Source organism: Diabrotica virgifera, chromosome 6, assembly GCF_917563875.1.
Source record: "Diabrotica virgifera virgifera chromosome 6, PGI_DIABVI_V3a".
Classification (NCBI taxonomy): Eukaryota; Metazoa; Arthropoda; class Insecta; order Coleoptera; family Chrysomelidae; genus Diabrotica; species Diabrotica virgifera.
In genome coordinates this window covers 27,054,058-27,066,665 of record NC_065448.1, presented here as the reverse complement: position 1 = coordinate 27,066,665, position 12,608 = coordinate 27,054,058, and the positions used below count along the sequence as shown (strand labels likewise).

The following is a 12,608-nucleotide window of genomic DNA, read 5'->3' as shown; positions in this document are numbered from 1 at the left end:
CTCATTGCCGAGACGTCAAACGGATTATCTTGTGGATGGACAACTGCTCGGCTCAAAATAAAAATTGGGCGTTTTTGACTTATCTAGTGTTTATCATCAACAGTGATCTAATAAGTGCTGGATCAATTGAAATAAAGTACTTTGAACCTGGGCATACATTTATGTCATGTGACTCATTCCACCACATGGTGGAAAAATCCCTTCACAAAGCGAAGAAAACCTACGACTTTGAAGACTTTAAAAAAGCAGTCCAGACTTGCAGCAGCTCATCTAATGTGAGTGTCTTAGAGATGAATCCAACAGACTTCTTTATGTGGAAGGACCTTTCACAAAAAATCAGAAAAGCAAAAAAGAAGCCTGAATCCCAAAATCACAAACGGAAAAGGGGTTCTACAGGCGCTGCTGAAAACACACAAAGAACAAAATCTACCCAAATGAAAAAGCCAAGCAGAGAAGCAACATCCGAGCCTGTATTTGACACTCCACAAGAAGAAAAATTGGACCAAAAAATAGGTAACATTTATTTACAATAATTAATATAAATAAACCAATTAATCTTTAGTGGTCAATGTGTGTTGAACATTTTAAGGTACTCACAGCGTCTATTGATTTTCAGATGAGCGCCCATTATTGAAGGAGGTCATGCTGCTAAAAGCTCAAAAAGGTCTTATGCATCTACAATTCAAAAGATCATATGATGACACAGAAGAGTGGAAACCTTTAAATTTTTTAGTTCAGTCAGTGATTAAAAATGGAATTAAGCTACCTCCTAGTCATACAAATCCTGTGGGAGTATCAGCAGAAAGAAAAAAATCAATCATGGATACTCTCATTCGGTCCCAAAAGGGGATTGTACCCCCAAATAGATTAGCTTTTTGGGAAAAACTCCCTGTTGCTTCAACCTAAACAGCTTCTGCTTGTTAGGTTAATTGTGAAACTATTAAACTGTGAGTGTTGTTTTTTCAAAGTTCCTATTAAAAGTAAGCATAAAAATAAAGTACTGTCTTTATCTTCTTCTCGAACCCTTCTTTATTTTGATAAAATAGGTAAGTATATCATATAATACTGAGAATACATAAACAAGATTTAAAAAAAATCATTAGAGATTTGAAATGATCAAATTTATTATTAGATAGATTACTAAGCGTTAATGGTCGCAGAAGTGTCTTACTTGAGTATTTCAGCCATAACTATTTTAAATACCTTTCATTAATCATTGAAAGTTTCAGTTAATAAATTTATATCCTAGTAATCTCTAATTTATATTATTTTATCATTGGTAGTATGCAGTGTAAATACTAAGCTTTATTAGTTGTATCTGCTTTTACTTAAGTACTTTGGAAGTAACTACGCAGATACCACTTATTTGGCGTAGTATATTGCACTTACAACTAAAACATCTTAGCATTTTTAGTATATTTCGTTGTAAATTTGGCAGTATCTGGTATAATTAATGTAAAATAATAAATTTTGCTATTAAAACAATACATTCAGTTAAAGAAAAAAATTAGAAACTCAATAAAAAAGATTTGAACGTTTTACCTAATAAGAAACCAGAATAAATAAGGTTTAAACTTTAAACGTCGTTTTCTCAGTTTGAGGTCTAATGTAGATACCCCCTTTGCGCTTAGTGCGGCAGTAATATGCTACGGTCATGTAAAGAAAATGTCATATGACAGGATCCCTAAACAGATTTTGGCGTGGACTCCACAAAGGAGAAGGAAAAGAGGAAGGCCGAGAAGAAGCTGGAGGGAGGAAATTGAAAAAGAACTAGAGGAAAGAGAAATCCCTCCAGGTATATCGTTAAACAGAGAAGAAGGGTGGTTAGGAGCCGGAAGGCATCAAAGAATTCTGTAAGCCGATAGTAGTAGTAGTATAATATATTATTCTGTAGCAGTAGTTGAAAAACTACTGGGAAACTGAAGCTATTTTGTTTGGGAAACTGAAGCTGGATTAAAAAGGATAGGTACCTACTGGGAAACTGAAGCTATATTTTTGTGGCATCTTAATAAGTTTATTCCAAAGTAAATTTAATATAACTTAAAAAAATTCACAAGCAATATTGATTTACTGTACACGCATTAGGATTTCAAAAAAGTTTGATGTATAAACTTTAGGAGGGGGGGTGTCTAACGCCTTTATTTAGAGATTAGGTTGGCACCTTTTTTAGAATTTGGGTTGGCGCCTTTTTGATGAGCCAGTCCGGCCCTGAATGTATAATTAATTTCATTATAGTCAAACAGCATACACCACTGAAAATTGAAGAAGTCAGAGCTTATAGAGAAATATGTAAGATACTGATCACAATCTGAAATAAGTAAGTGAACTTCGTAAGTCCTAGGTTTTCACCCAGTGACCGAAAGTAGAAAGATTCACATTCAGTCATGAATCCCTGGCTTCTATTCTCTACAAAGTGAGCCAAAGGTACTTTCATTTAAAATAATAAAAAAATTATTGAAAATTTCAAAATTTTAAATCATACTCCACCTTTACTTAATACAGTAGAAACATGAACATGAGAGTAATTAATTACCTTTCTAGGAGTTGGCTCTTCATCTGATGATGAAAGTGTGATGACACTATCCTCTGCCATTTAAATATAGGTCACAACTTTCCTGTGTGTGAAGGTGTGAACTTATGTGTGTCAACAAATTCTGTAATTTGGGTCACAATTGAAAGTTTACCAAGAACTTTTGATATGAATTTGCTTTAAAATATTTAACTTCTTAGCTTTCCAACTTAATCCATAGTTAAAAAAGAGTGAGTCTTTTGTAAGACCCTCTGACCCAGCTACTGAAAAAAAAAGACTACTCTGTACACCAAGGACACCACGATAAATAAAAACGTGCTCAGCTGAAACTGGAAGTATTTTTGTTAAACTCATTCAATCCATTAATTATTGATGCATAAATAACGTAATAACAAAATTTGTTATTATATTTTTAAACGCCAAAAAATAATAATTATAAAAAAACTAGGTTAGTTCCCGTTCTTCTTCTCTTAATCTTAATATTCGATTTTAAAATTGACTGGAAAACAATTTCAGCTAAAACTTTTTTCAAAATGCTACAAATAGAAACCATTCAGTCGTTCATTAAAAATGAGAGTATTTCACTCTAAGCGCAATTTATTAAATTAAATTAAACGCAAAGTCTAATGAATATAACCAAATCAAAATTTAATTTAAACAAAAATGCAAAGTACACCCAGGTAGCTGGCTATGGTTTTATGTACTGTACAGTCCAAATGTCAAAAATCAGACAAGAAGAGAATTGAGGTTAGTTGTGTAAATTTTCAATTTTCTCTTTTCTGGCATTTTTAAAATATATTATCAATTTCACAATGACTAACACAAGCAGCAAAGGCAACTTTCAACCAGATTCAGATGTTCATATTACCTACGAAGACCAGCAGAAAATTAACAGATTCGCTAGATTAAACGCTAAATTAGAAGACCTCAAAGATGAAATAAAGCGCAAAGAAAATGACCTAAAGAGTATTGAAGACGCATGTGACGAAATTGCTCTTTTTGACGATGACGAGCACATCCCTTATTTGGTAGGCGAAGCATTTATATACCAAAATGTAGAAAAAACCCAAAAGTGCTTAGAAGACACCAAAAATAAAATCGAGGAAGGGATTAAAGAACTGAAAGTGAAATCTAATGAAGTCAAAGATACAATGAGTGACCTGAAGTCTCATTTGTATGGAAAATTCGGAAGCCACATTAATCTTGAAGCAGATGAAGAATAATTCAGTAAACTATTGAATTTTCCAGGTGTTCTGAATATGGGGATATGTGTAAATTAAATTATTTTTCTGTTAGAATCTAACCATAGTAATAACAACATTGTTCTGTCCTTTTACTGTTTAAATTAAAATATGGTATTTTCTAACTTGTCTGAATAAAAAGTGCAGTGTACTGTTTTTTGTATTTATGCAGTTGTCTATTAATTTATAATTAAGTCCCTAAATAATAATAATATCAAAAGTCATTTTTGCCAGGGAGATCCTTTCGGACAGGTTCGGGTGCATCTTTAACCCTGTTTCAAGTACCTAGTGTCAATACACACTAGCCCAGGAGGACCGATGGCTTAACATGCCCTCTGAAGCACAGTGATCGGCTTATATCATTTTTCGAAATAATGGAAATGTTTGTGCCGAGATTCAAACTCATGAACTCTAGCTTAGGGGCCGTTCAAGAACGGCCCCTAAGCAAGAACGTAACGCAGGGGGGGGGGGTCAAAAATCTTCAAAAATTGCGTTACGTAATATGTTCATTTGTGTGTTACTTATTTTTTTATTTATTTTCAATGGGCTGCAGCCCAATAAGAGTACAAGTTTATAATATATTCCAATATACATAATATGTGTGTCAATAATTAAAATACAATAAAATAGTAAATATCACAAACAGATTTACATATCACAATGATGACTACCTATTCCACAACTACTCAAACAAACATACGCCTGAAATGAATTCAGTCTTCAGTGCAAAGAAATCTAGATCAGGGTGAATATTTGCCCATCTTAGTGCTCGAGATAAAAAGGTGTTATAAGCATAGTTGGTTCTATGGATAGGAACATAGAATGTTTGGTTCAATCGAGTTCTACGGAGAGGTACATGGAGACCAACCTACTCAAGTAGCTGAGGACACAAAACTGTTAAATTAATTATGCCATAAAGCATCCTTGCATCTTTAATTACTCGTTGGTCACGCAATGAGAGAATACCCAATTGAGTTTCAATTTGATGATAATTTACATGATTTAACTCAAAAGGTATACCCAGTTTATATGCTATGTACCTTAAGAACATGTGTTGGACTGTCTCGATTTTTGATATGTAAATATTATAAGATGGAGACCATACACAAGAAATACTCTAGATGAGGTCTAACTAAAGAACAATATAGTAGTTTAATTGCTTCAATATTCTGAAAGTCTCTAGTGCACCTTTTTATAAAACCAAGCATTTGTAAAGATTTGGAAATTTTTGATGTATAATGTGATTCAAATAAAAGTTTACAGTCTAAGTTAACTCCCAAATCATGAATTTCAGTAATCCAGTCAACAGGAATATTCTGTATATTATAATTATATTCTATTGGGTCTCTCGATCGTCCAAAAGAAATAGCATGACCCTTGGATGCATTCAGGGCCATTGAATTCAACATACACCACTCACTCAACCGATCAAGATCATGTTGAAGATTAATACAATCTTCTGTATTGTTGATAATTGTATAGAACTTTAGATCATCTGCAAAAAGAAGAGGTGAACTGTGCCGGAAGCAGTGGTGTATATCATTGATGAATATGTTAAATAACGGGCCAAAAATGGGAACCCTGAGGTACTCCTGAATGAACCTTAATCTCACTGGAAACAAAATCCCTGATATGCACCATCTGAACTCTGTCAATCAAGTATGTTCTCAGCCACTCAAGAAGTGGACTATTAACACCCATTTGTTTAAGTTTAAATATTAAAATACTATGGTTGACCCGATCGAAGGCCTTGGAGAAATCGGTGTACAGTGCATGTACCCTACAGCCCCTCTCCAAGGCCTCAGGAGGTCCTCAGGAAATCCACAAACACTAGTATGTTACATTCGGTTGATCTGCTATTCCGAAATCCAAATTGTTGGTCTACTAGCTGTTTTTCAAGTGAAGCTTTAAGATAGTCACATACAAAACATTCAAATACCTTTTGGTATTATACTAATTATACTAATGGGCCTGTAATTATTCACCAATGAATTATCTCCCGCTTTATAAATAGGTGTTAAAAAGCTATTTTTCCAACATTCTGGAAATTCACCCTCATTTAAGGATAGATTAAAGATGTGAAAAAGAGGTCTGGATAATATGAAAACAGTTCTTGAGAAAGCTGGGAGGCAATCCATCAGGACCTGGACCCTTATTCGCATCCAGTTTTGATAATTTTAGATAAATATCAGATATAGTTATGTTGAAACCAGTCAAGTTAGTAAGACCAACTGTAGGTGAGTCAATGGGTATGACACATATTTGAGTGAAATATACTGTAGAAAAATGTTCTGCAAAAATATTTACAATATCTGGTCCATGATTGGATTCAACACCACCATACCTTAACACAGCGGGCAATGAGGGCTTTCCCCTCCGTGAATTCACGAACGGCCAAAATCCCTTCAAATTATTTCTTAGTGATAATTCTGTTAAGTAAATATGATTTCTGTAGCTTTCAGCTTTTAACAATTTACAATTCGCCCTCAGTTGAGAAAAAGTCTGATAATCCAGAACTGATTTTATTTTTTGTGAGCTATCAGGTTCTTTAACTCTTAAGAGAACCAAGGAGAGAATCTACGTTTTGAATACCTTTTTAGGGGGATAAATAATTCTATATATAGCTAAGTAAACTATATCATAAAAAATATTTACAATTTGATTCAGTGATTTTCCTAAAAATAAATTATCCCAACAGAACTGCAACAAAAAATCAGTTATTTTCACATAGTCAGCCGACTTTAAGTCCCTATAGAAACCGTCACTAACCAAACCACTTTTTGGTCATCTTTATCTCAAATTCCAGGGGTGGGTGATGCATACCCTCCCTCAAAAGAGCTTTATCAGCTCTGGACACAGTTACATCAGCATCATCAACCAACACCAAGTCCAGAATATTACCAGTTGCATTCACAATAGTATTAGACTGAAACAAATTGTGGTATGCACACATAGCAGACACAACTTGCAGGGCTTCAACTTCAGAAGCTGTGGCATCTGGTAGAGGAATTGTTGAAGAGCACATATCATTTGAAAACCATTCGCAGTTTGGTAAATTGAAGTCAGCAGCCAGATAATAGTGTGCAGATGGATAATCTTCAGCTATTTTTTCCAAGGTTTCACAAAATATGGAATATTTGTCAAATGTAGACTTCGGTGGAAAATATGCTGTTCCTATAATAAACTGATTTGCACCTTCAGTCACCAAGACAAAAAGCTGTTCGATTGTCCAGTTGACTTCTAAAGATCTACTGTTTAAGCTCTTATGAACTGCAATAAGGACTCCACCAACTTTTGAGAATGAACTTGTTTCACTAGAGCGATCAGTTCTATATAGATATGTTGAGGTCAAACAACTACAGCTCTTCATCGGCATAGTTACATGTCAACCAGGTCTCATTGAATATGATGATACTGTGATACACTTCTCTAGTTCTTTCAGTTGGTTTCCTATATGCTCCTTCTTCTTTCTTTTCAGTACTTGTCTCGTTCTTCGTCCTTGGAGCCTTGTAGATGCTTGATTTTTTCTTTGCATTGTTTGTGCACATTCCTCATCGTACCAGGCTGACCTTTTTTTTATGCTTTGGTCTTCCAATCACTTCGGTTGCTACCTGTTCCAATATGGTTCTACATTGCTTCAATACGAGTATACAGAAGAAATAAAAATGAGAATTGGACAACCTAGAGCAACCTTTAACAAGATGAGAAGAGTATTATGCAGTAGAGACCTTAGTTTGCAACTCTAAATACGAATACTACGTTCATATGTGTTTTCTGTGCTGCTGTATGGAGTGGAGGCCCGGACCTTAAAGAAAGAAATAAGCGATCGACTTTAAGCATTCGAGATGTGGACCTACCGAAGAATATTAAAAATAAGTTGGGTAGATAGAATAACAAATGTTGAGGTCCTCAGAAAGATGAAAAAGGATAAGGAAATTATGAATACGATTAAGGTAAAAAAGTTACAATATCTCGCCACATTATGAGAGCGGATAAATATGTGTTGCTACAAACTATAATGCAGGGAAAACGAAGTATTGGAAGACGATGCATCTCCTGGCTCATCAATCTGAGAAAGTGGTGTAATTGCAGTTCCGTCGACTTGTTCAGAGCTGCAATCTCAAAAAGTGAAAATAGCTGTGATGATTACCAACCTCCTTAGAGGAGACAGTAACTAAAAAGGAAGAAGATTGCTTCAATCCTCTTCCCCTAAATTTACTGTAGATAATGGTCCTATGCCAGCTATTATTATCTTTTTGTTAGATTGTAGAACTTGATCCATATTGCAATCTATGTATGTTATTCTCTTGTCTGACAGTATATCGTCTCCTGTAGGAATAAAATCATCATGGTCTGGTCTTCTTCTTCTTTTTGTATAGACATGACTGTCTGTTTTTTCAATGTGCCTCTAGTAAGTTGTCGTTCCATCGTTTTCGTGTCTACCTTGCATCTCCGTCGTATATCTGTACTTCTAACTCTGTCCCTAAAATAAGATATAAAAAAAGAACATATAATAAAATAATAATAAAAAAAAATAAAAAAATAGAAACAAAAAAAAGAAAAATAAAAAAAATAGAAGTAAAAAAAGTGATTACCACAAATTAAAATATATAATAAATAAAAATATAATATAATAATATGTTGTATCAAAAAAATAATATTGTAGTACTTACGTTATGAAATAAGAAATTTATGGCTATGAATCTGCAATCAATCACAAACAAGTCTGGCTAATTGGCTCTGCCAAAGCCATTTTTCAAGCAAAAAAAACTCTGTCCCACAAAGTCTTACCATCGATTTTTCAAAAGGGTTTTCATCTTCGCTCTTTCGAGCAATCTTTTTGTCTTCTCTGTGCCGGGTCGTGTTTCTGCCGAGTATGTCATTATTGGTCTGATGACTGTTTTGTAGATTCTTCCTTTCATTTCTTTTCCGATATTTTTATTTCTCCATATTGTGTCATTCGGGCAACCTGCGGCTCTGTTTGCTCTATTCACTTGATCTTCCACTTCTGTTTCGAGCCTTCCGTAGCTAGATAGTGTTTTATAGCCTAGGTATTTAAACTCCATCACTTGTTCTATTATCTGACCTTCCAGCTCCAATTTACATCTTATTGGATCTGCTGTTATAACCACACATTTTGTCTTTTTTGGGGAATCATCATGGTCTATAGTAAAGAGGTAAACTCAGTAGTCTAAATAATTATTAAGATATCTCGATATGAAAATAATTTAATTAGTGCATGTTGCTTACATACTAAATGAATTGTGTAACAGTGAATATAATAAATATATATTTTTTACGTATTTATCTTAAATTAACAATTTTCTGTGTAACAGAAGGTGAATTTAAAAACTTTAGAACTTTCGGCACGTGTTGTACTTTTTCAGTTATTGCTGGAGGCATATCTTCATGTTCTGTATAGTAAGATATGTGGCCGTTCGGGTATCGATAATTTACAGTTTTACCTAAAATAAAGACAAGTTTTTATTAAAAGGCAGTAAACAATGTGATAGAAGTCAGTCAAAAGAACGGACTGTCCCTAAACACAAAAAATACACAATTTCTGGTAATAGCAAAGGCCCAACAGCGCCAAGAAAGCACAACAATACACGGAGAACAAATTAAAAAAGTTAAAAAACATAAATATCTGGGTACCTACAATAATTAATGAAAATAATGAATACATAGAAGACATTAAAGCAATAATAGGACAGACAAGAAATGCTTTCAACCAACTGAAAAAAGTATTCTGTAGCAGGGATATTACAATTTCTTTAAAGGTAAGACTTCTGAGATGCTATGTTTTCTCCGTATTATTTTATGGGTTGGAGGCTTGGACATTAAAGAAAGACGTTTCGGACATTATAAGCCTTCGAGTTATGGGCATACAGATGGATATTGAGAATAATTTGGGTGGGTAGACTCACGAATGTCGAGGTGTTGAGAAGAATTGGAAAAGAAAAAAAGATACAGGAGAATACAATTAAAGTTAGAAAACTGCAATATCTGGGACATGTCATGAGGGGCGAGCGTTATAACTTGTTGCAGTTAAGAGGATCGGAACGTATTTTCGGCTGCAATGCTATTCAAATGGGGATTCATTTTTTTCAAATCCTGAGAAAACTAATAAGTATTTTGGAAAAATTTAAACGCAGAATGAAAGATTACGTTATTAGCGAGGGCCGAAAGTCCCTGAGAACTTCTACAATGTTTATTTTAATAAGTTACAGGGGTGAAAAAACTAAGAGAAAATTTAGTGTGATTTTTAAATTCAAATATCTCATTCAAAATAAACTTTTTATTTATTCTAAGGGACTTTCGGCCCTCGGTAATAATTTAGTCTTTCATTCTGCGTTTAAATTTTTCAAAAATATTTATTGGTTTTTTCAGGATTTGAAAAAAATGAACACAATGCCGTGGTAATATTTTCCAAATCTGTCTTTGTCTTACAACGCACTCAACCGAATATAATATTGTCAGCATATATTGTCAGTCAGACACTGACAATCAGTGACAATTTTAAATATTTGACATTGCATCGGGAATATTTTGAGAAATTGATTAAATATTATTGATATATAGTGTATTTGATAAATAATTGATTTAAGACGTGAACTTAATAAAAAGTTATTTATTGTGTATTATTTGTGAAAGATCCAAGCAGAGAATACATCAGATATATCCTGTGATCCAAGTATTTTGTTGTTAGAGATGTTCAAAATTGTAAGCGTTCCAAAATAACAACATATTATTAAAAAATCACTTTAACACTTTTCCTCTTTTCTCGATTGATTATTAGTTTTTGTTGTACAAATAAATTATTACAATCACTGAAAACATAGTTAGTGAAAAAATTATCACATTTATTAACTGAATTAATAATTTGCAATTATAAAAATAACAGTTATCCAAGAAGATTCAAAAGCCATCTCTTTAAATTAATTATGACATTTTCAAGTAGAATGACATTCTAGTAATGTTTACATATCCACACCAGTGTGAATTTTACTACACGTAATTTGCCGTGTAAAGAGAGAAAAAGTAGGGATACACGTAAAATATTTGCGAATTATGTACCCATAGCCTTAATAATTATACAAGGAAGAATACTAGTCCAGGAACCGAAGCTTTTCAGCTCGCAATTTTTACAGAATGGATCGATGTGCTTGAAAATTTGAGAATAAGTAGTGGATAGTCCAACGATCAAAATCTATATGATGCCGAACGGCGCTTTTACCATGTGGGTGGTTGCCACCCCATCTCGGGGGTGGAAATTTTTTATTATTTTTGACCGCAAAAGTTGATAAAAACATTCATTCTAAGCAAAAAATGTTCTATACATTTTTTTGATAGAATTAATAGTATTCGATTTATTCGCTATCGAAAGTGTTCGTTTTATATCGAAAAAGTCAATGTTTTTCGATTATACCACAGATTAACCCAACACAGATGCGAAACCCTGGCGATAACTCTGGTACCGAGTTTTGGTAAACTCCTCCCACTTTCAGTTACCAAAAAGATAGTCGCTTAGTAGCTCGCTTAGTATGTAGGCTTAAGCTTATTGTCAGTTCCTGAATAACCTCGACAGTACATGCGCTTATTGTAGTGTTAAATTGACGGGCTGATTATTGGGATTTTTTTTCTATTTATCAAGTGTGTTTAAATAGTTTTGTTATATTTTTAAAAATGGTTGGATATACGTGCATTTGTGAAGGGTGTTCATCTAAGACGGGCAAGGAATATCATTTTTTAGATTGCCAAAGGATGAAGTAAGGTATGTAGTGTCATTAATAAATTGATTTACTTTCTAAACACTGATTAAGCAGCATATTACTTATATCATATTAATTATATTAATCTCGAAACTTACATAAAATGGTTACTCAAGCTATGTGTGTTAGAAATAGTTCCAATAGTATTTTTTCAAGAAATATTTTGATAAGTGTGAAAAAAATCCTGTCTTGAAAACAGTAAATTTTAGTTACTAGTAAGAATGAATAACGCCCTGTTATTGAAGATAGTCAAAATAATCTTAAAAAATAAAAGAGATATTAACAAGACATTAAATTTTTATTAAAAAACATCTTATGTTATAGGAGTGAGCTATGGTTAAAAGCTACTAAAAGACAAGATTTGTTAGAGGAGGATTTAACTAGATACAGAATTTGCGAAAAGCATTTTGAAAATAAATTTTTATGCACATCTTCACGACGAAAACTCTTGTATGACAACATGGGCGCCCATACCCATGGGCAGGGGGGGCCGTGCCCTCCCCCCCCTAGCTTTTCAGGTGCTGTATACTGTATATGGTTATCCAAAGTATACAAAATATAATGTGCAACATCTTCACGTCTGCCCCCCCCCTGAAAATTTTTATATGGGCGCCCGTGTATGACAATGCTTTGCCGTCAATTTTTACCGAATCTTAAGATATCTGCGCGAATACGTCTGAGGAGCCGCCGAAAAAAGTTCAAATATTTTCAGGTAAAAAATTAGGTAAATATCAATAATTTCAATAATAAAAAGATATGATTTTTCAGATAATAGAATAACGCCTGCGGCGGAAAATTTACAGGTAATATCCTCTAAACAAGTTTCTATCAGCCTCAGTAAGGAAAAAGAAGCCTCATTTCTACAAGAATTACAAAAGATGTTTCCCAGTTATCACCTTCAGTATCATTACAAACACCAGCATCTTTTATATACAACTTGCCACGTGAATATAAACTGAAATGTAAAATCAGGTTTTTAAAAAGAAAACTTTTGAATAGAAAAATATGTAAAAAACAGAACGGTACAAAACAAGAGTTAGAACAGTTTAAAAAATTATGTGACAA

At 33.5% G+C, this 12,608-nt stretch overlaps 3 protein-coding genes across 3 annotated transcripts in view; 1 reads left to right on the top strand and 2 right to left on the bottom strand.

The window, feature by feature from the left end:
• The window catches only part of LOC114333406 (uncharacterized), a 45,825-nt gene extending 42,732 nt beyond the window's left edge, over positions 1-3,093 (bottom strand). The window contains exon 1 of the mRNA XM_028283271.2: positions 2,534-3,093. Within this exon, the coding sequence (XP_028139072.1) occupies positions 2,534-2,593 (60 nt within the window). The 5' untranslated portion in view covers positions 2,594-3,093. The remainder of the gene's footprint in view (positions 1-2,533) is intronic.
• Positions 3,094-3,187: 94 nt separating this feature from the next.
• LOC114333409 (probable prefoldin subunit 4) lies at positions 3,188-3,938 on the top strand. Its single transcript, XM_028283277.2, has one exon. It carries the CDS (start codon positions 3,343-3,345, stop codon positions 3,751-3,753), a length of 411 nt encoding a protein of 136 aa, XP_028139078.1. The 5' UTR covers positions 3,188-3,342; the 3' UTR covers positions 3,754-3,938.
• A 5,045-nt stretch (positions 3,939-8,983) lies between these two features.
• The window catches only part of LOC114333398 (serine/threonine-protein kinase PLK4), a 44,304-nt gene continuing 40,679 nt past the window's right edge, over positions 8,984-12,608 (bottom strand). Inside the window, exon 12 of the mRNA XM_028283263.2 lies at positions 8,984-9,236. Within this exon, the coding sequence (XP_028139064.2) occupies positions 9,076-9,236 (161 nt within the window). The 3' untranslated portion in view covers positions 8,984-9,075. The remainder of the gene's footprint in view (positions 9,237-12,608) is intronic.

Excerpts from the sequence above, each read along its gene's own strand:
- LOC114333409 (XM_028283277.2), top strand. The coding sequence starts at position 3,343 with ATGACTAACACAAGCAGCAAAGGCAACTTTCAACCAGATTCAGATGTT.